Genomic DNA, 25,975 nt, shown 5'->3' on the forward strand with positions numbered 1-25,975 from the left:
GAAAGGAAATCTCAAGTAAAAGATAGATCAAATACACGTACAAACACTAGTGCACACACAGACACATGCGGAAAGCAACCTAACGAAGCTGTACAGTGTCTCTAGTCTGTTCCAGATCCTGACCTTGATGACTGGTCTTCGAGATCCACAGCCCCCTCTACGAGATCCGCCTGGCGAAGGTTCCAAGTCAGCGGCCGCCACCTCAGGGTTGCTGGATCACCGATAGCAAATCGTACCCACAACCAACTGAAGCAAGAAGCCCAAAATGACAACGGCCACTCCGAGACGGAAAGGCATCCAGGGCCTGCTTGTGGTCTCCCCACGACGGATAATGAGTCAGACGGTGAGGGGTTTGGCTATGATCATCTTACCAGGTAGTTCTGCAAGCACCAATGGTTGAAGTTGCAGGCCCAGAAAGGTGCCCAGTGCTGGTCCATGGACCATGAAGGATTTGGAAAGTGCCTATGGGCAGTTGCCTGACCTTCACAAGGTTGGAGGTAATTAGTTCGCCGAAGAAGTGACAAAGTTCTGTACTGAGTTCCGTCCCACGTTGCATGAGATGATACGTCTCCTGGGACGAAAACTGGGCGCCATGTCACCAAAATAAAGTATAGATCGCCAGCCGTAAATGTCCATACCAGATCAACTGACGAGCAAGCAGAAGAGAACAGAGACTTTAATGCTTTTGTTGCAGCACTGGCAACCTGTAGGGAGGCATTCCCAGTGCGAATAGGCATGACCAAAATTGCAATTTGTAAACAACGAGGTGAGACAGTGTCCTTACGCGTCTCACTGAAGTCCATAACGCTCATAGTGTACTGAGACCACCCAACGACATAACGGTGGCAGAGATGACAGCGTATGAAGCACACCCGAGGAACAGCTTCATCAATGGAATGAAGGACGAAATAGCGAAGAAGGTAAAGGACACATGTATTACCTGGGACACGAGAAAGCTGAATTTTTTAGAACAGCATGCGATACTTGCTGAAAAATTGCTTACCCAAGAGAAGGATAATGGAAACTAAAGATTGAACAGCAAGCACATAAAGCTCAGCTTACTCTGATGCAGATGGTCAGCTGTTGGAGGGAGGTGCTGCGGGAAAAAAAAAGAGAGGAAGAGGCGCTGGCAGAGGTAGATCTGGCGGGTGCTTTGTTTGTGCAGCAATGGACCACTGGGCAAAACAGTGCCCACATAGACAGCCTCAATTGGTCCTGGAGGCTGGACAGCAGGGTGACTGAGAGGGGAAGGCTGAGGTGGAGGTGGGCAGCCCACAAGGTACAGGTAAGCCTCTTTCCTTTATGCTTGGCAACGAAGACTCGCTTTTGCTAATCTCTTCTACTAACCTTACAGGCATTGAGACATGTCCCACCTCTATATTGAACGCTGAGATTGCGGTGTGGACAATATGTCCAATATAACAACGATGCGTTTAAGTCGATGCCTACTTCAATGTTATATGTGGAAGGGGCAACATATTTAGTCCTTAAATCAAGCCAGTTCAGAGAGTCAACGCCAATAAAGATAAGTGGAAGGTTCCTGAACTCAATGGGTGCATCAGGAATCGTGCTATGAGAGAGATTTACTGTGTCCTTGCAGAGCACAATACCTGTTAAAACCTGAGGCTACAGAAGGAATTACTCCAGTCTTTGAATCCCTCCTAAAGCTGGAGTGATAATCCCCTGTGAGAACTCATTGGTGAGAACTCCCATTTTTCCGGTCAAAAAAGCAAACATTCCAGGTGAACTGGAGGAATGGAGGTTTGTTCAAGACCTGCAGGCAGTCAATAGCGCTGTTGTCCCACACGCCCCAAATATTCCTAACCCCTATAGTATATTAGCTCAAATTCCAACAGACAGTAAATGGTTTTCTGTTGTGGATTTAGCAAATGCCTTCTTTAGTGTACTGGTACAGCCAGATAGTCAATTCTGGTTCGCTTTTTCATTCAAAGGAAAATCATTTACCTTCACAAGACTTTGTCAAGGTTACCATTAGTCTCCCACCATATATAATGAGGGTCTACGCAGGAGTCTGGAAACTCTTGTTTTAACCTCGGGATCAGCGCTTCTGCAGTATCCTTACTGCTTCCCAAACAAAAGACAGCACAAGTCGGCAGCATGTTGGCTGAGATACAATACCGTGTTATTGGAAATGCCTAACATTACAATAAAGCGATGTAACGTCTTTAACCCTGCTAGCCTTCTCCCCACAGAAGGAGAGGGAGACCCACATGATTGTGTTGCTGTAACTAATGGAATTTGGAGCCCCGGACCAACTTGCAAAATTCACCACTTCAGAATCCGGTAATGGAGTTTTTCATGGATGGGTCAGCATTTAGGAGTAAGGAGACAGGCCAGAACTGTGTCGAATATGCTGTACTGACTACCCATGAGGTAGTCAAAGCAGGATCACTCCCTTCTCATCTGTCAGCGCAAGCAGCAGAGCTGATTGCCTTGACTGAGGCATGTAAATTGGCTAAGGGAAAGACAGTGAATATTTACACCGATAGCAGATATGCATTCGGGGTTGTACACGATTTTGGAACCCTGTGGAAACACAGGGGCTTCTTAACCTCCACCGGAAAGCCCATCACACACCGTGGCCTGATCTCTGACCTCCTGAAAGCAGTCTTATTGCCCAAATCAATTTCTGTGTATAAATGTGAAGCCCACACAAAAAATAATGATTCTAAAGCAAGGGCAGATTCAGCAGCAAGAACGGCAGCCCAGCAGCCGCTAAGTGATCACATTGACATGTGTATGATAAAAATTTGTACCCCAACAGCAGACGTACTGGAGTTACAGTCACAGGCCACGCTGGAAGAAAAACGTGAGTGGACGAAAGCAGGATGCAGTGTGAGGGAAGGAGTATGGTGTGGCCCCAATGATAAACCCTGTCTACCGCAATCATTATTTCCATTCTATGCCAAACTGTCACACGGTAAGGACCATGTGTCAAAAGGGGATGTATGACAGTATTTAAGCACACCGGTACACTAAGAGATTTACTCATTACTCCTAGAAATATTGTGAGCGTTGTATTATCTGTGCCACTAATAATGTGGGGAGGGGAATACAGATGAGTCAGGCAGCACACCCCAACCCCAAAGACCCTTTGAACATTTACAGATGGATTTTATTGAACTAACACCCAGCGAAGGGAAAAGGTATTGTCTGGTAATAGTTGATATGTTTTCCAAATGAGTGGAAACGTTCCCCACATCTAAACAGGATGCCAGTGCAGTAGCCAAGGCTCTGCTAACTGAAATAATCCCAAAATGGGGCATCCCTGAAAGGCTCAGTAGCGACAATGGGACACCATTTGTCAATAATGCCCTACAGCAGATCACTGATTATTTGGGAATAAACAAGAGACAACACTGAGCCTACCAACGAGTGAGGGGTGGGGCAGTGGAAAGAGAAAATTGCTACCCTAAAAAAAATTTTAAATTGACAGAATCTTGTGAGGAACTAGGGGTGGCATGGACAAAGGCACTTCCAATTCTGCTGATGTATATGAGATCCAGGAAGAGATAAAGAGCTAATCTTAACCTGTTGGAGATTTTGTTCGGTAGGGTGCCCAACACAGGAATTGGCCCAAGACCTAAGGCAAGACAGATAACAGGCCACTGTGAAGATGAGATGTAGTGTTTCTGTATAAAACTCTCTACACTTTTATCTCAAATACAGAATCAAGTGAAAGCAGCACTACCCCAAACAGCAGAATGGAAGCTGCATGATCTAGAACCTGGAGACTGGATAGTGGTGAAAGACTTCAGGAGGAAAAAGTGGAAGGTGAAGAGGTGGCTGAGACCATTTCAAGTGCTCCTTACAACAAAGACAGCTGTTAAGAGCGCCATTTTTAGTTATCTGGCTCTTTATTATTTTTAAATTGGGCTCTTTTTTTTGGTTGTTGTCCTTGTTGTCATAAAATGACAAAAAGGAGGAAAATGTAATGGAACATTAACAAATTTTACATTTACTGTGAAATTTGAAAGGGAATGCTTTTCTAAAATTTAATGCTGTGCTGAGCTTTGTAAACAATACTTTGATGAGGTTTGCAGCCAGCTTGTCTCTGTTTGAACTTTGTAAACATTCAACTTGACCTTGTGACAGTCGAATTCAGTGAAAGCTGAAGAACTGTTATGTCCAAGATCAGGGGATGAGAGAATAACAACTTCAGTTTTCCCAGTCTTTGCCCTTGACAGCATGATAAGAAACAGTATAAGACGAGTATCTGAATTATGCTCAAGTACCCCTTGCATAAGGCATTTTGTCAAATGCAGAGGGTCGCTTTGCAAAGGCCTGTAATAAAATTTTTCTTTGCTCTTGCTAGCATTTGAATCGAGTCAATTTAATTCTCACGACAGATATCATGTCTAAATGTGCAAATCAGATCTAAATATTTATGTGAAGCCAGACAGTGATAGTGGAAGCTACAATTTACCAATAAATCATGCCTAATATGGTAACAACATGAGATTACTTTTGCATTTTTATTTTGTTGTAAAATGCAGATATTCTTGCAATAGAAAATGAGGCAATTATATTACCGCCTGACCTAGTAATTTTAAAAACTCTACAAACAAGTAATAGTGCAAACATAAAACAGGTACTAAATCTAGCAGAATAAATAATATTTTCTCTCCAAAATTTTATGTAGGCAAACTTTCTGAATCGTCTAAGAATAGTCATCCCAGGAAGCACTCATTGCAGTGCAGCACGCAGCCTGAATGAAAAATTAAAAAAAAAGTGAGAATAATAACAGTATAAAAGTGGAAATGATTAAAAAAAGGCGATCAGACAAGGCAGACCTTTTACAGCATAAGCTGAAACATTATTATTGTTATTGCTACTGAATGTCCTGCTACTATCAAGGCTGGCTAGTCTGGAAACTAGATGGAAATTAGGAAACAGCATGAGATAAAAATGAGCGGAGGACACTTTACCTTGATCACTGAACCAGCTAAGGCAGGAATGCATTCAGTGTACCACAGGCTGAGCATGCTCATGGTTAGAAAAGAGTTGTGTCTTACAGATCAGAAAGCCAAGAATTTTCAAGGCAGTCCAACTGGACACGTTGGAACACTATAGGCAAAGCAGATAAACAGAAATATAAGGGAATGGGCTGGACAGAAAATAGTAGTCCTTTCCGGTAACAGTAAAAGTGGAAAGCCAGACTATTTCATGCCAAATGCAGATATAGAGTAGAATGTGCAGGAAGTTAATGTGACTTTATGACATACAACAAATATGACACGGTATTCTGCACACTGTGGAGTAGTCAAGAGCAGAAGGAGCTGAAGTGCATCTGTAATAATTATTCTGTAACCCTTCTTGCTCAAATAGAAACAAATACATTAGTTAGTATCCATAAGTAGGAAGAAAAGGTTCATCATTACAACTACCATTGGTATTTAAATGATGTTTTTCAGTTAGGCTTTCTTAATTTTAATTTATTGGAGTTTTGTTTCTTAAATATATATTCAATGAGTATCAACATGTTAACACTTGGACGTAAGTTCATTAAGAAGAGCAATTTCTGTGTAAAAAAAAAGTCCTCAACCTATCCCATTCCTCATAAGCTAGATCCAAATTATTGTCCAAGTCATAACCATAAAACCACCCTATCAATGAATTTGGGTAATGTTGCCTCTTCATTGTCCTGCAAAATGTCTACCATTTTGATGAAAATTTGAAAGCAAATGCTAGTTGAGATAATAAATTGTACTGTGATGCCTTAGCTACAGAAGAAGTACCTGTTTACAACTGTGGACTCTCCTAAATCTAAAGTGTCATGGATCACCAAGTTTCTGAACAACATCTATTAGAAACTTGCTCCTAATTTCAACATTTGCAATTTAGTTCAGAAATTATTAAAGGAGTAAGGCATGTGTTCACTATTGCAGGGTTGAGCAAAAATCCCCATCATCTAAAATACTGGACAAAACCTGTACTTTTCAAAACTTTTAAAAGGTAAATGGCAGCTGGAATGAGTTACGTGGAGTATACACAATCACAAACCTTAGAACTGATGGCTGTTTGAAACTATTGCTTAGCCTGGAATTCCAATTTACACCTCCCTAAAAGAACAATAATTGAAATAGCCAGAGGCAACTTCTAGATCTTGGGATATGCAGCACAGACTGTATGGGGCCTATGGAGAGCCCAGACATTCAACTTCAACTGAAACCCATTCACATATGCAGTGAATGTTTGGGAAACCAATTGACTTCAAAAGGAAACACCAGAAACACAATAAACAACACAGATTTGAAGGGAGATAATGGGGTAAACAGTCTGTATAACTGCCAGCCTTGATCTCACCTGGACGAGAGAGCTTTAAATTGGCCATAGCGGTCAGGTATGTAAACAATAGGTGCATTAGTCAGGGGTAAATGTAGAGTAATAGGGTAGGGAATGGGTCTGGGTGGGTTACTCTTGGGAGGGTCAGTGTGGACTTGTTGGGCCAAATGGTCTGTTTCCACACTGTCGGGATTCTATGATTCAAAACTGTGTTTTCCTCAATGTCAAAACCCCAAAGTTCTGACCTAGATAGTAGGGAGCAAAAGGTCAGTAGTGACAGTGCATTGGGATCCCAAGCCTGATTAAAAGATTCTGTAATTGAAACTGTTGTCTTTAGGTTCTAATACAATAATGTTTAATCTAGCTAATAATGTATTTAATGGTATTACTGGTATTACTGTCCTCTGATTGTCAATTTCCCTGTTATTGCATTTACCTGTATGTGTTATACTTACCTCTGCATTCAATGCAGAGGTTCTTTTGGCCTGAAACATCTGTCTATTGACCTCTTCATTTCACAATCCCTAAATAAGCCCTGTACCTAGAACCAGGGATGTGGGGATGATTTGAACCACCTAAAAATCAGCAAATAACTGACTGCAAACCAGAACCCTACACTATCAGCAATGCAATGACAGGAAAAAAAAACTTTGCAACTGCAGAATGTACCCTTGAAGATAAACAGAAGATGTATGAATTATGGATTGAGAGTTTTGTGACTTTGATTTAATTCTGATGCATACTTTTTGCACAGGTAATGGCAGCTCTGAAGTGTATTGTCTGATGTTGGTCACTGTGGTAAATTGGGGTCCCCTGTAAACCTGCAAATTTTAATATTCCATATTTGGTATTTCCTGTGTAGCATGAAATCTCATTGAATTGTGTCAGAGTAGTAACTAGCCTTCCATAAGTATAAACAAAATATTTATCAGATTCCACACTACCAATGAATGCAATGTTTTGAAAATAAGAAGGATTGTTCTTAGAAGCAATGAAAACTAACTTTCAAATGGGAGGTAAGCAAGGGGACAATGGTCACCTGGCATCATGAGTAGCTAGCTGCCAATTATCAATTGCCAAGAAGTTTTAGACAGGTGATTGATACAGCATAGATGGTCAGCCCCCAAAATAAAATATATCAACAAGGATTGATGGTGAGAGATGGTTAGGAGCAAGAAAATCCAGGGAAATGTACTTACATCTTCTTGGGAGTACACCAGGAGCTCCCCTACATCAGCCTGAGGGAAGAACAGAGACAAAGACACTGAAAACCATCAGCCCCGCTTGTACATTCTATAGGACAGCTTCATGATTGGTGAAGCATTCTCAAGGCAAGGTGATGGCCTAATGGTATTATTATTGGACTATTAAACCAGAAACTCAGCTAATGTTCTGGGGAACCAGGTTTGAATTCCACCAAGGCAGATAATGGAATTTGAATTCAACAGAAAACAATATCTGGAGTTAAGAAATTACTGATGGCTGTGAAATCATTGTTGATTATGGGACAAACCCATCTGGTTTGCTAATGTCCTTCAGGGCAAGAAATCCATCATCCTCACCTGGTCTGGCCTTCATGTGACTTTAGAGCTACAGCAATTGGTTGACTATCTCCTGACCTATGAAATGGCATAGGAGTTGATACAACTGAATGAATTACTATGAAGTCTCACAAAGAAATGAAACCAGACGGACTTAGGCACTGGAAAAGGCAACAGCACAAACAGCCTTGTAAACCCTGTAAAGTTCTTCTTACTAACTTCAGGGGCCTGGTGTCAAATTTGGGACACACTGACTAGACTACCCTGACACAGTCATACTCATAGGCAAGGAAACCTTCTGCTGATCACCACATACTGTCCACCATTGGCTAATGAATCAGTATTCCTTCATGTTGAACAACACTTGGAGATTGCACTGAGGGTGGAAATGACACTAAATGTTCTTTGGCTATGTGATTTCATTGTCCAACACCAGGAGTGGCTTCGCAACAGCATTACGATTGGATCCTAAAGAATATAGCTGCGTCTCCGCAGATGGTTGGGGAACCAACAAGAGAGAAAAACATTTTGGACGCATCCAGTCAGCCGGTAGCAAATGTATCTGTCCAGGACCTAATCAGCAAGAGTGTCCATTTGCACAATCTCTGTAGTGAAGTCCCACCTTCATTTTAATACACTTCATCATATTGTGTGACACCATCACCGTATTAAATGGGTCAGACTTTGAACAGATCGAGTAACTCAGGATTGGGCATCCATGAGGTGCTGTGGGCCAAGAATAGCAGAATCGTACTCCAACACAATCTGCAACCTCATGGCCCAGTGGGCGGCACGGTGGCACAGTGGTTAGCACTGCTGCCTCACAGCGCCAGAGACCCGGGTTCAATTCCCGCCTCAGGTGACTCTCTGTGTGGAGATAGCACATTCTCCCTGTGTCTGCGTGGGTTTCCTCCGGGTGCTCCGGTTTCCTCCCACAGTCCAAAGATGTGCAGATCAGGTGAATTGGCCATGCTAAATTGCCCATAGTGTTAGGTAAGAGGTAGATATAGATGTAGGGTTATGGGTGGGTTGCGCTTTGGCGGGGCGGTGTGGACTTGTTGGGCTGAAGGGCCTGTTTCCACACTGTAAGTAATCTAATCTATATCTCCCACTCAGCCATTATATCAAGCCAAGGAATCAATTCTTGTTCAATGGAGAGTGCAGGAGGGCATGCCAGGAGCAGCACCAGGCATATCTAAAAGTGATATCAACCTGGTAAAGATACCAACCAGGACTACTTGAATGCCAAACAGCAAGTGATAGACCTAAACAGTCCCAAAACCAACAGATTATATCTAAGTTTCGCCATCCTGCCACATCCAGTCATGAATGCTGGTGGAGGAGGCAGCACCACAAATATTCCCATCCTCAATGATGAAGAGCTGAGTCTATCAGTGCAAAAAAGGCTGAAGCATTTGTAACAATGTTCAGACAGAAATGATCCATCTCAGCCTCCTCCAGTCGTCCCCAGCATTATAGATATCAGTCTTCAGCCAATTTGATTCACTCTACATGATATTAAACAGTTGGAGGCACTGGATGCTGCAAAGATTATGGGGCCCTGACAACATTCTAGCCACATTATTAGAGACTTGTGCTCCAAGTTCAGCAGATATAAGGGAAGGCAAATCTAATGTTGGCCTTGATTTCAACAGGAATGCAATATCAAAGTTGTTACAGCTATACAAGGCAATAGTTAGATTACACCTAGAAAACTTTTTCTCCATCATAAAGTCAGAAGTGGGAATGTTTTCCAATGATTGCACAATGATCAGCATCATTCACAGCTCCTCAGATACTGAAGCAGTCGATGTTCACAGCTTGTTGCATTTGAACAATGTCCAGGCCTGGGTTGACAAGTGGCAAGTAACATTTGCGCCATACTAATGCTGGGTAATGACTGACTCCAATAAGAGACAATCTAACCATGCCCCTTGATCATCAATGCTGTTAACATCACTAAATCCTCCACTATCAACATCCTGGGGGTTATCATTGACCAGAAACTCAACTGCAGTCACCATGTAAATACAGCAGCTCCAGGAGTAGGTCAGATGCTACGAATACTGCAGCAAATAACTCACCTCTGACTCCCAAAAGACTCTCCACCATCTACGAGGCACTAGTCAGGAGGGTGATGGAATATTCCCCACTTGCGCAGATGGGTATAGTTCCAACACCACTCAGGAAGCTTGACAATATCCAGCACAAAGCAGTCTGTTGGACAGACTCTATATCCACAAGCATCCATTTCCTCTACCATCAACACGGAGTAATAGCAGTATGTACAATAAACAAGATGCATTGCAGAAACTCACCAAAGATCCTTAGACAGGACCTTCCAAACCCAGCACCACTTCCATCTAGATGGAACAAGGCCAGCAGATGTACGCAAAGTTTCCCTCCAAGCCAGCCACCATGCTGACATGGAGAAAAATCAGCGATCCTTCACTGTTGTTGGATCAAAGTCCTGGAACTCCCTTCCTAAAGGCATTGTGGATCTACCTACAGCACATGGACAGTGCTTCAAGAAGGCACAAGAGCTCCACATTCTCAAGGACTAGGGATATGCAATAAATATTAGCCAGCCAGAAAAGCCCATGTCTCATGAGTGAATAAAAATAACTATCACACTTAGATACTTCCTTTGCCTAATTACTGATCTATCGTAACTAAACTGCTGCTTCTTAATGAACTGTCAGAAAATTGCTACATGTCATCGACTGCCTATTTAAGGTAACTGATCATGAAACCTCCAAAATCAACACTGGAAAGACCATACATCAACAAGTTTACACTGGAGAACCATTAGTCGTACAAGATCTGTGCTTGGAGAGGTAACATTTTATGAAAAATTTAAAGCATTAAAAAAATCATACTAGTTAAGAAAGGCATAAAGTTGGACTTTGGAAGTGTCACACAATTGACAGGAACATATATTGTCTGAGATGCAGCCTAGTAAGCTAAACTAAATGAATTGTGGATCTTGAAACAGAAGAATCAAGCTCTTCCAAAAAATGGCAAAGGGAAAATGAGACCTGGTGAAAAATAATCCTTAATTCACAAATCATTCATAAAGTATGAAGCATGTGACATGATTTTGAGGTAGAGACAAGAATTCAAATACTGCTAAACATATTCCAAATTTTTCAAAGAAAAACTCACCTATTCTGTAAAAACTCTGATGATCTTTAACTCACCCATAAAAGTCTTAATTAAGTCAAAATATTTGTAATCAGTTCAGTACAGAGTAGCAGCAACAACCTGAAGTTGCAGATGTCTTTTACCTTTATGGTATCATGGAAACTGGGCATTGCTGGCAATGCCGGCATTTGTTGCCTATTCCAAATGTTCCTTGAACTGAACATTTCAGAGGATATTTAACAGTCGATCACATTTCTGTGGCAGGTTTTCTCTTACCGGATGCAACCAATGACAGCTATCATAGTCATGGTCAATGAGATTTTGAACTGCAGATTTATGAACTGAATTTAAATTCTAGCAACTGCTATTGTGGGATACAAATCCATTTCACCAGAGCATTAGCTTACTAGTCCAGTGACATTATTATTATGTCCCAGCTCCTCTTAAAGGCACAGGTCTGATTCAAAGAGCTAAAACAACTAGTAGTAATTGCCAAAGTCCCAGAGCAAAATAGGGTTGTTCTCATTAAAGAGAGATGAATATTAGTGGCTTGAACTTAAGGGTCAGGTGAGGGGCAAGGTTGAGAAGGTGGAAACTTCACAACGACCTTAGCCAGGGTGAGAATTAACTGTCTTCTAAGATCTTAATAAAATGGATCAATGGGCTGAAAAATAGCAGATGGGAGTTCAATCTGGATAGATGCGAGCGTTGCATTTTGGTACAACCATAAGTGGAGGGCTTATACAATGGTAGGGCCTTGGGTAGTGGGGTTCAGGTACATTGTTCCTTAAAGTTTATGTCATATATAGACAGGGTGGTTAAAAAGGTGTTTGGCTTCATTGCTCAATCTTTGAGTATAGGAGTTCAGAAGTCATGTTGAAGTTGTCCAGGACACTGGTGAGGCTTCTTCTGGAATACTGGGTCCAGTTCTGGTTGCCCAGTTATAGGAATGATGTTATTAAGCTGGAGAGGGTTCAGAAGAGACTTACCAGGATGTTGCTGGGTATGGAAAGTTTGAATTATAAAGAAAGGCTGGATAGGTTGCTACTTTTTTCACTGGAACATAGGAAATGGAAGGGTGACCTTACAAATGTTTGTAAAATAATGAGGAGTATAGATAGAGTTGATGTCCTTTCCCTAGGATTGGGGATTTCAAGACTAGGGGACATGAGAGGAGAAAGATTTTAAAAAAAAGAGATGAGGGGCAATTTTTTTGAAGAGAGAGGATGGTTCACGTGTGGAATTAATGTCCTGAGGAAGTAATGGATATGGGTACAATTACAATGTTTAAAAGACATTTGAATAAGTACACAGATAGGAAAGGTATGGAGGTATATGGGCCTGAAGAGGGCAGGTAGTTTGAGAGCATAGTCGGCATGGACTGGCTGGATCAAGGGTCTGTTTCCATGCTGTATGACTCTATAAGTGCAAGTGGTTAGCTCTTACTGCCCCCCTCCCTGAAGATGGGTATTTTGAACATGCCCTCAGGGATGAATCTCTGGCTAAATCCCATGGCTTTTTTTTGGGCTAAATTTTCATTGTGTTTCATAGAGGGTTTCTCTCTATGAGGCCTACTGTGGTTTTTCTTTTGCATGGATGTCTCAGATGCACCTCATTAGCCACCTATCACTTTTGGGAACATGGAATAGATAAGCACCTCTGTGAATGTTGTCATTTTGGAAGCCTGGTCTTGACCCTGGTCAAGCATTGGCAGTCTGGAGTTGCCTTCAAATGCAAGGTAGTGGTACAGCAGCCATAGCCCAATGTTTCTGACAGCACAGAGGTGACACAGCAGACAGTGTCTTGTAAATGTGATTCCACAGTGCAACCCCAAATCGCTGTTTAAGTACCAGGCTACACACTTTACCATTTTGCAATCACATCTAAACTCACAATCCTCTCAAAGCCACTACTACTCTGTCCCCAAAGACCACTGCCGCCCAGCATCATACCATTGTTCAATGTCAGGCTCGTTTGATGTATAATATTAACTTTTATTTACAGGAACCAGCACATCAACATAAATCAAATCAACAGAGGCTGCATTTCTCCCCCTCCCCTCTCCCAGCACACAAACTGCTTCAAGCAACAAGAGTTTTACAGTCAATCATTCAACCCAGCTCTCATCTACTGGATCTAGTGTCAATTAAGTCCTATATGGTATGTAGCATCCCACAAAGCTGTGCTCTGTCATGCACAAGGGATTGTTTCTCTTTCTCAACATTCTCATTCTTCTCCTTAGAAATTTGCTACCGCTCTCCCAGTTCCTCAACATTCATCACATTCCCCAGTTGTCTGCATCATATGTGCAGACAGCACAACATGCTAGGGTTATGCAGTACACTCAGTCTAGAGTAAATGCAGATCCCCATTATACTAGTCCAAGCAGTGAAACCGCATCTTCAGTAGACCTATCACATGCTCTATTGTGGCCTTGGTTTAAAAAAAACGGGCTGCACTGCATCTCTGCTCCACAACGTCAGGGGGGCCTGCATAACAGAGCCATCAGCCATGTTAGCCCTTGTCCCCTAATAACCAGCCTTGTAGGCATCTGGACTCTCAAACACAGTAGGAACAGAAGAGTTCTCCAGAATGTAGAGTTGTGGCAGATCCCAGCTTACTGAGCACAGACAAAGTGGTACTGGTGATCACAGATCACTTGCACATTAATGGAATAGAATTCCTTCTATTGGATGAACGCTGTAGTGTTGTGATATGGTCTACTCAGTGCAATATGCATATGGTCTATTGTGCCATGCACCTGGGGAAAGCCAGCAATGTTGCTGAAACTTACTATCCAGGCTGTAGCACTGACACTGTCACAGGGAAATGAGATGTAGAGGTGTAATCTTGTGCAGATGGCATTGGTGATGCACTTGTGGAGGATGATTGAGAGATCCTACACATGTCCCCTTTGGCTCTCTGGAAGGAGCCAGTTGCAGAAACATTCAACATAGCTGATACATTGACAGCTACCAGGCCAGGACAGCCACCCATTTGACAGGTTGCATATCCCACTGCAGCAGCCGCATTGCTCACTCATCACATTTTGGGATATCCAGAGCTGTGGTTGCAAGGACAAAATTGGGCATCAAGCAGTAATGACTCTGGTACTATGCTGCTTCTGAGGAATCCTGATATGCCCTTCAGCTGTGATCTCTTCATTTAGTGGAGGCTGTTTGGCTTCTGCTACAGGTTGCTGCTTCTCTGGGGCTTGTTAGCACATTGATTCCTCCTCCATCTCTGTGATGTTGTTACATGGAAGCAATCACAACATTCAATGTTTGGGTCCATTGGTTATGCTGGCACGCACCTGTATTAGGAACAAAAGGAACAGAAAATGTGCTTTTAAATGGAAATAGTCAACAGCCACATCCTTTACAAATGGAAGCTTAACATGCTCCATCATAGAGTCTGATATTTTGCATTCTGATGACAGCAATGAATGACCCATTCACCATTTTGACATTGGACCTTATTTCAACAAGTCATGATACAAAGATAACAGCAGATTGTAAGTGCTGTATGGGCATTTATACCTATCTCTCTAAACCCCAAATTAATCACGACACGCATATTTGCATATGAATCTTCCATTATACTTACAGTACAGGTGGAGATGTAATCAGTTCTGTACTCCTTGTCATCCTAGGACGTCTTGCCTTAGCTGTATACAAGATGGACTGCAGATGCCTCTTTTACGGTCACCTACGATCACACTCTTTTCACAGAAATGTGTACCTGCAATTTGGAAGGACCACTAACATGGCTGACACTAATCATAACCAGCATTTGAATCCCACATCCTATAATGAATGTATTACACATGCATGATATGATTGCAAATGATGCAAGCTTGAATTCTGCATGTGCATGAAAGATGCAACTGCCCCTTGAAGAATTTCTCGTAAAGTGCAGAAGTGGAACCCATGGTTTTTGGACACAAAATGGAGACCTACTCCACTCATTCTAAGCACGGACCAAGCCACCTTCCATTCAAAAGACCACTATTAGCAATCGGCAGACCATGGAGGGCAATGTAGGTCATGCTGGCACCATCAGCAGTAGACTAACGATGGTCCTGAGCAGCTGGCATGTGTCAGATGTCAGTGTTCATGGATGGGAGTTGAGAGTTACCAGTGCCAGGGACTGTGTCTGAGAAATTAATACCAGGTGTCCAAGGTAGTGGTCAGAGGAGCATGCAGTGAGCTGGAGTCACAGATATCCAAGACTTTCATATTAGGAGTTCTTGGTGTTTTGTTTCTATTCAATGGGTGGTAGAATAGAAAGCTGCATATTAATTAAGTAAAATTTGGTGTTAATGAGGACAATAACAAGCAATAATCCTGGTTAAAAGACACTTTGCCGTTGTAAAGCAAGAATCGCATCTCAATGCCTGAGACAGTAAAAAAATGCAAGTTGGTGCACCCGATGCCAAGAAAAGCTCACTGGAATTCTTGTATGATTCTCTCAGATTTCTCACCACAGCTTAAGATTTTCCCAGAAGTGTACTTCAACAGTCACCATCTTTCTCATATGGAAAGGACCCGTCTCACCACTACAGATAGGTTAATATCTGTTGTTGCATACATGGGTGTCTGGCTCTGATGGCCACACAGTCTTCCATTTCTAGAAAAATTGCATGGAGGCAGGAACACGTCAGGCTGCTGATCTGACCCCTCATTTGCAAACCTGCTTCCGGTTCAATTTTCAAAGCTTCCTCTGTTCAGCCGAGAGGATTCCACCCTGTATTTCATATGGGAGGTATCTGACTAAAAACCTTGGAAAAATGGAAATATAAATACTCGAACAAAGATGTCATAACTCCTCAGTCCACAAGTAACATCTAATTAAAATTATATTGCAAAATATTTTAAGTTTGTTCTAAATGTACTGACACTTCAACCACAGATTGATTAAATTATTTCTCTTAATGTGATTAGTTAAATCATTAAACAGCTAACTGATTTAGCTTACGGTTACAAAATGCATTAAAAATATTTTTAATAGACTTTCAAAATAAAGGATACATCAATTTAAATGTAAGTAATTTGGTTTGAAGTTTAGTTACTTTTTATAATCAGTCTTGCTATAAATTCTTATACTGTTATAGCTTATACTTGCTATCAGAAAACAGAACAAACCAGCTCTGTTGACTATTTCAGAATCTAACGTTAACTGGTTGGTGTTTTGTCGAAATGGATGTCACAATAGAATACATAAAAGTTGGAAAATGCTTGGCAAAGCAATTCAGAAATCAAGAACAGTGAAGGTATTATAAAAACAAAAACACAACAGAGCAATAAAGTTTGTGAAAATTAATCAAAAATCATGTCAAATGCAAGCCAAACATAATACCACAAAGACAGATGTAATATGATGCAACTAATTTTGAACACTATATTTACATAATGGTTACCTCGACTTCTTGAACCAGTGCTACAATTTTCGAAGTTAGGTCCGTGAGCTAGCAAATCTTCATTTGAAGCAACACCTGAGAATTACATTTTCAGTGAGTAATTTTAAGAGTTAAAACCTAATCTAAAAGAACTTCTTTTTGTTATTTATTTTAAAAATGTGAACAAGGGAACTAGATTTTTGTCAGTGCAGGTTTTGCTAATTTTCAAGTTCGTTTCACTTAGTCCTGTCATAATTCACTGGAGTACTGTGGTGGAAATCAGGCAATGCTCTTACTGAAGTTGTCACTAAAGTTACATTTTTTAAAGAAATGCACAAACTACGCAAATTATCGGTTTCTTAGGTTGACAGAAAACAAGACATGGTTTCTGCAGCTGGCCTAACCACTGTTTTAAACAAAACAGAATTTATTTATAATTGAACAAATGAGAACAGAATATAGACTAACGTAACTATCTGAAATCCCATTCGACTCTATCGCAACTTAATAATGGTGTTTCAAACACTTCTAACATTCCCATAAACACCCCTTGGCAAAACAAAGGTAAATCAAACACAGGTGTGAGAGAGAGAGAGAGAGAGAGAGAGAGAGAGAGAGAGAGAGAGAGAGAGAGAGAGAGAGAGAGAGAGAGAGAAACGGAGGGGGGCGGGGGGAGGAGAGAGAGAGAGGGGGTAGAGAGAGAGAGAGAGAGAGAGAGAGAGAGAGAGAGAGAGAGAGAGTGAGAGAGAGGGGGAGACAGAGAGAGAGAGGAATGGGGGGAGACAGAGAGAGAGAGAGAGAGAGTGTGAGTGAGTGAGTGAGTGAGAGAGAGAGTGTGAGTGTGAGTGTGAGTGTGAGTGTGAGTGTGAGTGTGAGTGTGAGTGTGAGTGTGAGTGTGAGTGTGAGTGTGAGTGTGAGTGTGAGTGTGAGTGTGAGTGAGAGTGAGAGTGAGAGAGAGCGCATCAGCATGGAACTGCTTCTTTGGGTCCCCAGCAGCTTCTCTGGGTTCCCAGCTTAAACTTGACCAGCAGCTGCAAACAAAAAAGCTGACTAAAACCAAAATCAAACCAAACCCTGAACTGGGAGAACTGGCCACCCCCTTTTTATTGTACACGTGTTTTATAAAAAAAGCATTCTGAAGTAGATAAGCACATACATATCAGAACCTCTGCCTTTACGACCCCTTTGGAAAATAAAACCAAGGACAACATCACCTTGTTAAAGGAGCAGCATCATCACACAAGGGCCAATATATTATAGGTAATTATATTCTACAGGTAAACAATTCAATTAAGTAAACTGTACAAATTTACAGTTGTTATCCTTTATACACACACACACATTTAATTGGAAAAATAGAATACACAGGTGGAGGGGAAACTGGAAAAATAGTTTTGTAGTCTTTGTTCACAAGATCGTTTGGGTGTTTCTTCCTGATTCTGTAGGTTCCTGCTCAACCTTGGTTTTTTCTGAATGCTTCCACTGGTTTGCAAGAGGGACAGAGTGGTGGTTTACTTATAAACAGTCTCTGACTTGTCCAACTCAAAATCACAACTTGTAGCATCTGATGGAAAGATAAGTTGGTTTTCTCAGGCTTAATGTAATTTATTGCAGAGGGTTAAGAGAGAATGTTTTTCGTTTTTGCAGGCTTTCTGATTTCTCTTCTGGCCTGACTAGCTTCGCTCCTTCTTGCTCACAGCCCAAGCTGTTCAGCTAAGTGACAATCAATCAGCATTACTTGTAAACAACCAGTCAGCTCTAGTTTGCCTGCACATTGCTGGAACTGGCAGCAACACAGTGTTCACAATAGGTATCGAATTATTTCCTTTCAAGACATGCAGTCATCCTTGGAAATCATTGGTTTTAAACATTTCGGTCAATAAATTTTAAAATAACACAAAAATAAAAAGACATGAAAAAATATTCAATAAGTGTATGGAATGGCCTTTCAAAAATGCGTTTAATTACAAAACGTAGAATCTACAAATAACAAAACACAGGACTTATATCCATTTATCCCTTCTTCCCCATAAGGAAAAAGTATACATCTTAAATGTTTTAAAAATATTTCATTTACCTCCACATTTCACATTTGGGACAATGCATCCATAATCACATTCTCTTATCCTGTTCCATAAATAACCTTTTTGTTAAATGATCATAATAAGACTCCATCAATAGTCTACATTCCAATTTTTAAAAACTTTTCAATGAAAGGTAGTGGATTATGATCCTTGTTATTGTGTTAGAACATCGAACATAGAATACAGTACAGAATAGGCCCTTCGGCCCTCAATGTTGCGCCGACCCATGAACTATTCTCAGCTCGTCCCCCTACACTATCCCAAAATCATCCATGTGCTTATCTAAGGATTGTTTAAATCTCCCTAATATGGCTGAGTTGACTATCTTAGCAAGTAGGGCATTCCACGCCCTTACCACTCTCTGCGTAAAGAACTTGTCTCTGACATCTGTCTTAAATCTATCACCCCTCAATTTGTAGTTATGCCCTCTCATATACACTAATGTCATTATCCTAAAAAAAAAGTCTTTCTCTGTCTACCCTACCTAATCCTCTGATCATCTTGTATGTCTCTATCAAATCCCCCCTTAGCCTTCTTCTTTCCAATGAGAACATCCAATGTGTTGGGTACACATTTTGAAGTGTTGAAGAGCTAACACCAGTCCCAAAGTTTTCTTCTCTTTAGATAACCATCTTTCATATCTCTTCTTCTATACTCATAGCAGTATCTACCTTCAGTCTCTTGGTTGCAGTTAAAGTGACAATCTGATCTATGGAAATTTCTTTGTTTCCTTTTTGGACTCATTCTTATGAACCCCATAAATCCCATGGGTTTTCCCTCAACTTCTAATATTTCAGTGAGTGTTCTCCACCTTGTTACATTGGAAGCACTTCAGCTTCTGACCACCAGCCTCATTACTTTCCCTTCTGATTTGAGGAAAAGTCCATAGGGCATTCCGAGCTATCCACATCCTACCTTGGCTACTTGCTTTCCTTTCATCCATCCATTTTCTATTCTTTTCGAATAGATAGGGGTGGCAGAAGGCAGAAGGAAGGTTTGGTCTTATGGATTAGTTCAAAATCATCAGCCATTAATTGTGCCTGTCTGGCTCTTGAAAGCCCTTGGTCCTCAACTTGGGTTCTTATGATGAAAGGTAGTCAGTTTTTAAATTCCTCAAACAGAATAACCTCTCTCAGAGCTTCATATGTGGTTTCAACTTGAAAAGTTTGTATCCACCTGTCAAAATTACTTTGGTGAACAGTTTGAATTCAACATAGGTTTGACCAGGCAGTTTCCTTAAATTCTGGAACCTCGGCTTATATGTTTCAGGCACTAACTTGTATATAACAAATATAGTTTTCTTTTTAGGCCATAATTCCAAGAAACTCCAACAGTAAAGCATAAATTTCCTGCATTTTACCTGTCAACCTACTTTGCATTTGCAATGGCCATTGCTCTTTAGCCCAATTAATTTGGCTAGCATTTTTTCAAATGACATGAAACTGCCTCCACATCCTTTCCCTCAAAGTTTTATAGAGTTTGTGCAAACTTAAACATTCCAAAGTGATTTCAAATTATGACTCAGATCCTTCTTACCAGGATGTGCAGTAATCTCTGATGCCTCCTGCTTCAACTGCACCATTTTAGACTTATATTAATGTTGCCACATATCCGATATTCCACAGGGTAATGCATGGCTTAGAAAGGGTGGATGCTGGGAAGATGTTTCTGTTATGCGGGGAGACTAGGACCCATGGGCACAGCCTTAAAATTAGACGGGGTCAATTTAGAACGAAAATGATGAGACACTTCTTCAGCCAGAGAGTGATGGGCCTGTGGAACTCATTGGCACAGAGCGCAGTGGAAGCCAGGACGTTGGCTGTCTTCAAGGCAGAAATTGATAAATTCTTGATCTTGCAAGGAATTAAGGGCTACAGGGAAGAGTGAGGGTGGGTGAAAGTGAAACGCCCATCAGCCATGATTAAATGGCAGAGTGGACTCCATGGGCCAAATGGCCTTGCTTCCACACCTATGTCTTACGGTCTTAGGAATCGATGCTGGGTCTACTTTTATTTGTCAGTTATGGAAATTATTTAGATGAAAATATTGAAGGCATATTAGTAAGTTTGCAGATGACACTAAGATGGGTGATATAATGGACAGTGAAGGTTTATCTAAGATTATAAACAGACCTTGATCAATTGGGTCAATGCACTGGAGGATGGAGATTTATTTGGATAAATGCGAGATATTGCATTTTGGTAAAACAGAGAAAGGCAGGACTTTGAATTAAAGGAAGGGCCTTGGGTAGTGTCATAGAATAGAGAGGTAAAAACAATGACTGCAGATGCTGGAAACCAGATTCTGGATTAGTGGTGCTGGAAGAGCACAGCAGTTCAGGCAGCATCTAAGGAGCAGCGAAACCGACGTTTCGGGCAAAAGCCCTTCATCAGGAATAAATCATAGAACAGAGAGACCTAGGGATTCAGGTACATAATTTTTTTAAGTATTACCTATAGCTAGGGTGGTTAAGGTGATGTTGAGCACACTTGCCTTCATTGCTCAGACCTTTGAATATAAGAGTTGGGACATTATGTTGAGGTTGTACAGAATGTTGATTGGATTACTTTTGGTGTACCACCTGCAGTTCTGGTCACACTGTTTTAGGAAAGATATTATTAAGATAAAGAGGGCTCGAAAGAGATTCACCAGGATGTTATGAGTAAGTGAGGACTGCAGATGCTCGAGATCAGAGTCGAGACTGTGGTGCTGGAAATGCACAGTAGGTCAGGCAGCATTCGAAGAACAGGAGAATTGATGTTTCAGGCATGAGCCCTTCATTTCTGATGAAGGGCTTGTGCCCAAAACTTCAATTCTCCTGCTCCTCGGATGCTGCCTAATTAGATTAGATTAGATTAGATTACATTACAGTGTAGAAACAGGCCCTTCAGCCCAACAAGTCCACTGCGACCTGCCGAAGCACAACCCACCCATACCCCGACATTTACCCCTTACCTAACACTACAAGCAATTTAGCATGGCCAATTCACCTGGCCTGCACATCTTTGGACTGTGGGAGGAAACCGGAGCACCCGGAGGAAACCCGCGGAGAACGTGCTGTACTTTTCCAGCATCACAATCTCAGCCCCATGTTCACCAGGATATTTTAGATTAGATTACTTACAGTGTGGAAACAGGCCTTTCGGCCCAACAGGTCCACACCGACCCGCCGAAGCGCAACCCACCCATACCCCGACATTTACCCCTTACCTAACACTATGGGCAATTTAGCATGGCCAATTCACCTGACCTGCACATCTTTGGACTGTGGGAGGAAACCGGAGCACCTGGAGGAAACCCAAGCAGACACGGGGAGAACGTGCAAACTCCACACAGTCAGTCGCCTGAGGCAGGAATCGAACCCGGGTCTCTGGCGCTGTGAGGCAGCAGTGCTAACCACTGTGCCACCATGCCGCCCATTGTCAGGAATGAAGAGTTTGAGTTATAAAGGAGAGGCTGGACAGGTTGGGACTTTTCACTAGAGCATAGAGGTTGAGGGGTAATCTTATGGAGGGGTATGATAAGGTGAATGGCAGGAATCTTTTTCCCTAGGTGGGAGATTTCAAGACAACAGGGCATATTTTTAAGGTGAGAAGAGAAAGATCTAAAAAGACACAAGGGGCTTTTTGTTGTTTTAAACACAGAGGGGATCGTGTGTGAAATGAACTTAGAGGAAGTGGTGGATATGGGTACAGTCTCAAAAGTTTAAACATGTTTCGATAAGTACATGAATAAGAAATGCTTAGAGGGACATGGGCCAAGAAAAGGCAGGTGGGACAAGTTTCATTTGGGATTATGATCAGTATGGACTGGTTGGACTGAATGATCTGTTTCCAAGTTGTCTGACTTGATGACTCAGCGTATTTTTTTTACATTTCTAATTCTGGTTTCCTCATATTAATTTTCTTTCTTAATATTTCCATAGCTGCTGTCCACTCCTTTTCTTTCTTTGCATCCGTCCCAATTAAGGATCCTTAACCTCCCTTCTAAGTGTTCAAGGCAGACCTGGAAGATTCCGTCATTAGGATTTGTTTACTAATACCTGTTGTTTGAGCATTAGCACCTAATAACCACTGAAGGAAAATGTGGATAGGTGGAGAACATTAGTAATAATGACTCTTTTGTGACAGTGTGAAAGCGATATTGATGCAGCTACACACTATATACCTCTCTCAGTTTTAATTTACTTTCAAAGACAGTAATAACCACTATGTAGTACAGTCTTCATCGGATATCCTAACATGGTGAAACCTGAGGAAACTTATTTCTGTAGACTAGAGCTCATGTTATTCATTGCAACATTCAAAGCATTCATGAAAAGAAAACTTTGGGTATTGTACACAGTACTCATATGTTTAGCACAGCCTTTCAGTTTTATTCCTCTAAGGAAGAATCCCAGTACATTATTTGAATTTTTATGACTTTGTGAACCTATGTTGAGGTGGTACTGTGGTGCAAGGAATAGCATTCATAATGTGACCAAACAAGTAAATTATCAAACTATAAATCCTTCCAATTGCTACGGCGGTTAGTAGGAGCAGGACGTCTCCTGCTCATCTAAGCTTGTTACACAGTAGAGCCCCTTAATCATACAGGCTGGTGAACTGTTCCTGGAAAATCAAATCATAGAAAGAGACAGAACACAAGTTTTGTCTGCCTTTTCTGCCACAAACATCTCATGTACTTCAAATTATAGCTAAAACTGTACCCCTGGATTTGTTTACTTTCTTTCCAGATAGATACTTGTGTCTTCATTGAAAATTAGGAATCTTCTCTTTAACATTTACCACTGATAAAATATTGCCTTATCATTTAAAACTATTTTCCCAGATCACTTTAGCTAAATCTGTCCTCATATTTAAATATAGGCAGTTACAAAGTTAAGGTACTAGGTTTCACCTGCCATTTCTTATTTTCAAACTGAATGTGAACTTTTGTCATACAATTATTACTCTTCCCTTTACTAGAAAATCCTTTACTAGGAGACAATTAATTACCCAGACTCATTACACATGACTGAATCAAAAATATCACATGTCCTAGTTAGTTCTGCAAATTAAGAAACTGCCCGATAGACACTCGTGTGGACCTGTCCTTATAGCTACCTTTGCCCATATAGTCAATCTTACCTTTATGAAAATTGACATCTCCCATAACGTTCAAAGTATTTTTCTTAAAAGCCCCCATTGTTTCTTGGTTTATACTCTATCCTACAAAGCAGCTGTAGACTACTCCCATCAGTGACATTTCCCTTGTTATAAGTGACTTTACATTTTGATTTTCCAAGACAAGATCACTTCTTGATACTGTAGTTATCACAAATACTTATAGTTAGCTGAGCTTTCTCACCTATTTTACTTTCTGCCTAACCTTCTGAAACATCAAGTATAGTGAATACTTAGGTCCTAGATCTTTTTCATTCCAATGTCTGTTATGTCATACCAATTTATTTCTATTTGTGCCACCAATTCATCTTGTGTCAAAGGACATGTATATTCAATAAAGAATTGCTATTTTTATCTTATTACAGTTTTCCTTGTTCTGACCTGATGGTCTCATGTAAGAAAAATAAAGAGGCGGCTATTTGGCCCTGCAAACCTGTCCATCCATTCAAAAAGATCATGGTTGAATTGCACCAGATTTCGTTCCTCTTTTGTGCCAGCTCATCAAAGCCATCAACTCCCTAAAATTTATAAAACATCTGTCTCCTCTTTAAATAGATTATGATCTTCCCTGCACAACTCTCTGGGGATGGAGAATTCTAGATATCTTATTTTTAAGTAAGAGTTTCCCATCGAATATGTCCCCTAGATTGACATTATCCCACTAGTGGACATTTTTTCCCCATCTAATCTGTCAAGTCCCCTCGGAATCTTGCATGATTCAATGCAATGACCCTACGTTCAAACAAATAAAGACTAAACCTACTTAGCTGTTCTTGATAAGTCAATCTCTTCATTTCAGGGGTCACTTTTGAACAGCCTCTAACTTCAGTTTGTCCTGTTTTTACAGGGACTCAGTACTCTAGGTGTGGCCTCACTAACACCTTCTACCACTGTAACAAGAATTTTATCTCCAATTGCCTATCAATAAACGTCAAAATTATATTTGCCTCAAGGTTTGCCTAAAGATTTGTAGCTCAGGTGCCAGTTGCTGTGGTTGTAGGTACATTTGCCAAGCTGCGAAGTTGATTTGCAGACGTTTCGTCCCTGTCTAGTTGACATCTCCAGTGCTTTGAAGCCTCCGGTGAAGCGCTGCTGTACTGTGTCTTCAGGAATTTATTTGGTTTCATTCCCTCTGCTTTCGATTGCCAGTTCCAGTAGTTTGTTGTAGTAGCCGGTATATTGGGTCTAGGTCTATGTGTTTGTTAATGGAGTCCGTGGATGAGTGCCATGCTTTTAGAAATTCTCTGGCTGTCCTCTGTTTAGGTTGTCCTATGCTCATTGTGTTGTCTCAGTTGAATTTGTGGTCCTTATCATCTGTGTGTATGGCTTCTAGGGACAGCTGGTTGTGGCATTTCGTGGCTTATTGGTGTTCATGCATGCGGATTGCTAGTTGTCTGCCTCTTTGTCCTATATAGTGTTTCGTGCAGTCTTGGTGTGGAATTTTGTAAATTAGGTTAGTCTTGCACATGATGGGTCTTGACAGGGTAGCTATAGAGAGGATATTTCCTCTTATGGGAGAATTTAGCACTAGGGGATCAATGTTTAAAAATCAGGCTTAAAATAGAGATGAGGAGAATCTCTCTCACAAGGTCACGAGCTTTTGAAGCTTTCTTCTGAAAAGGTTGTGGAAGAGTCCTTGAATATTTTTAAGGTGGAGGTAGACATATTCTTGTTAAACAAGGGGCTGGAAGATTATCAGGAATAGGCAGGAATGTGCATTTAAGGTTGTAATCAGATCAACCATTATCTCAGTAAATGGCAGAACAGATTCAAAAGGTAGAATGGCCTGTTGCTGTTGTGAATGTTTCAAATGTAAAGTATAGCTAGCCTAAGGACTAGGAGCTGTTTAGAATTCAGCAAAGGAGGGCCAAGAAATTGACTGAAAGGAAAAATGGAGTTTGACAGTAAACTTGTAAGCATTGTAAAAGTGGATTATAGGGTTTTTTTCAGTACATAAAAGGAAAGTAATTAGGGAAGACATGTTAACCCCTTACAGTCTGAAATAAGATAACTGATACTAAAAAAAAGGATATGGCACAACCATTAAACAACTTATTGGGTTCTGTATTGACAGAAGACACAAATAACTTCCTAGAATACTCGGGAAACAAAGCTCTATTGAGAAGGAGAATTTTATGGAAGTTAGTATCAGTTTAAAAAAATGCTGGAGAAATTAATGGGACAGGAACTTGTTAAATCCCCAAGACCTGATAATCTACATTCCAGAGTATTAAAGGATGTGACTGTGGAAATAGTAGCTGCTTCAAACATTTTGTAGACTCTGGAACAGTCCTGACAGTTTGGAGGGTGGCTTTTGTAATTAGTTAAAGGAGGAAA

At 41.0% G+C, this 25,975-nt stretch overlaps 1 protein-coding gene across 9 annotated transcripts in view; it reads right to left on the bottom strand.

The window, feature by feature from the left end:
- The window catches only part of LOC140483049 (girdin-like), a 376,157-nt gene that overhangs the window by 16,042 nt on the left and 334,140 nt on the right, over positions 1-25,975 (bottom strand). For 7 of the 9 annotated variants that reach the window (XM_072580957.1, XM_072580956.1, XM_072580955.1 and 4 more), the window contains one exon: positions 16,411-16,485. The exons of 1 other annotated variant lie outside the window; for it this stretch is intronic. In XM_072580957.1, the coding sequence (XP_072437058.1) occupies positions 16,411-16,485 (75 nt within the window). Of the gene's footprint in view, positions 1-4,814; positions 4,896-16,410; positions 16,486-25,975 lie in introns of all 9 variants that reach the window. One more of the 9 variants, XM_072580958.1, reaches the window with a different exon arrangement.

Source organism: Chiloscyllium punctatum, chromosome 11, assembly GCF_047496795.1.
Source record: "Chiloscyllium punctatum isolate Juve2018m chromosome 11, sChiPun1.3, whole genome shotgun sequence".
NCBI classification, from domain to species: domain Eukaryota; kingdom Metazoa; phylum Chordata; class Chondrichthyes; order Orectolobiformes; family Hemiscylliidae; genus Chiloscyllium; species Chiloscyllium punctatum.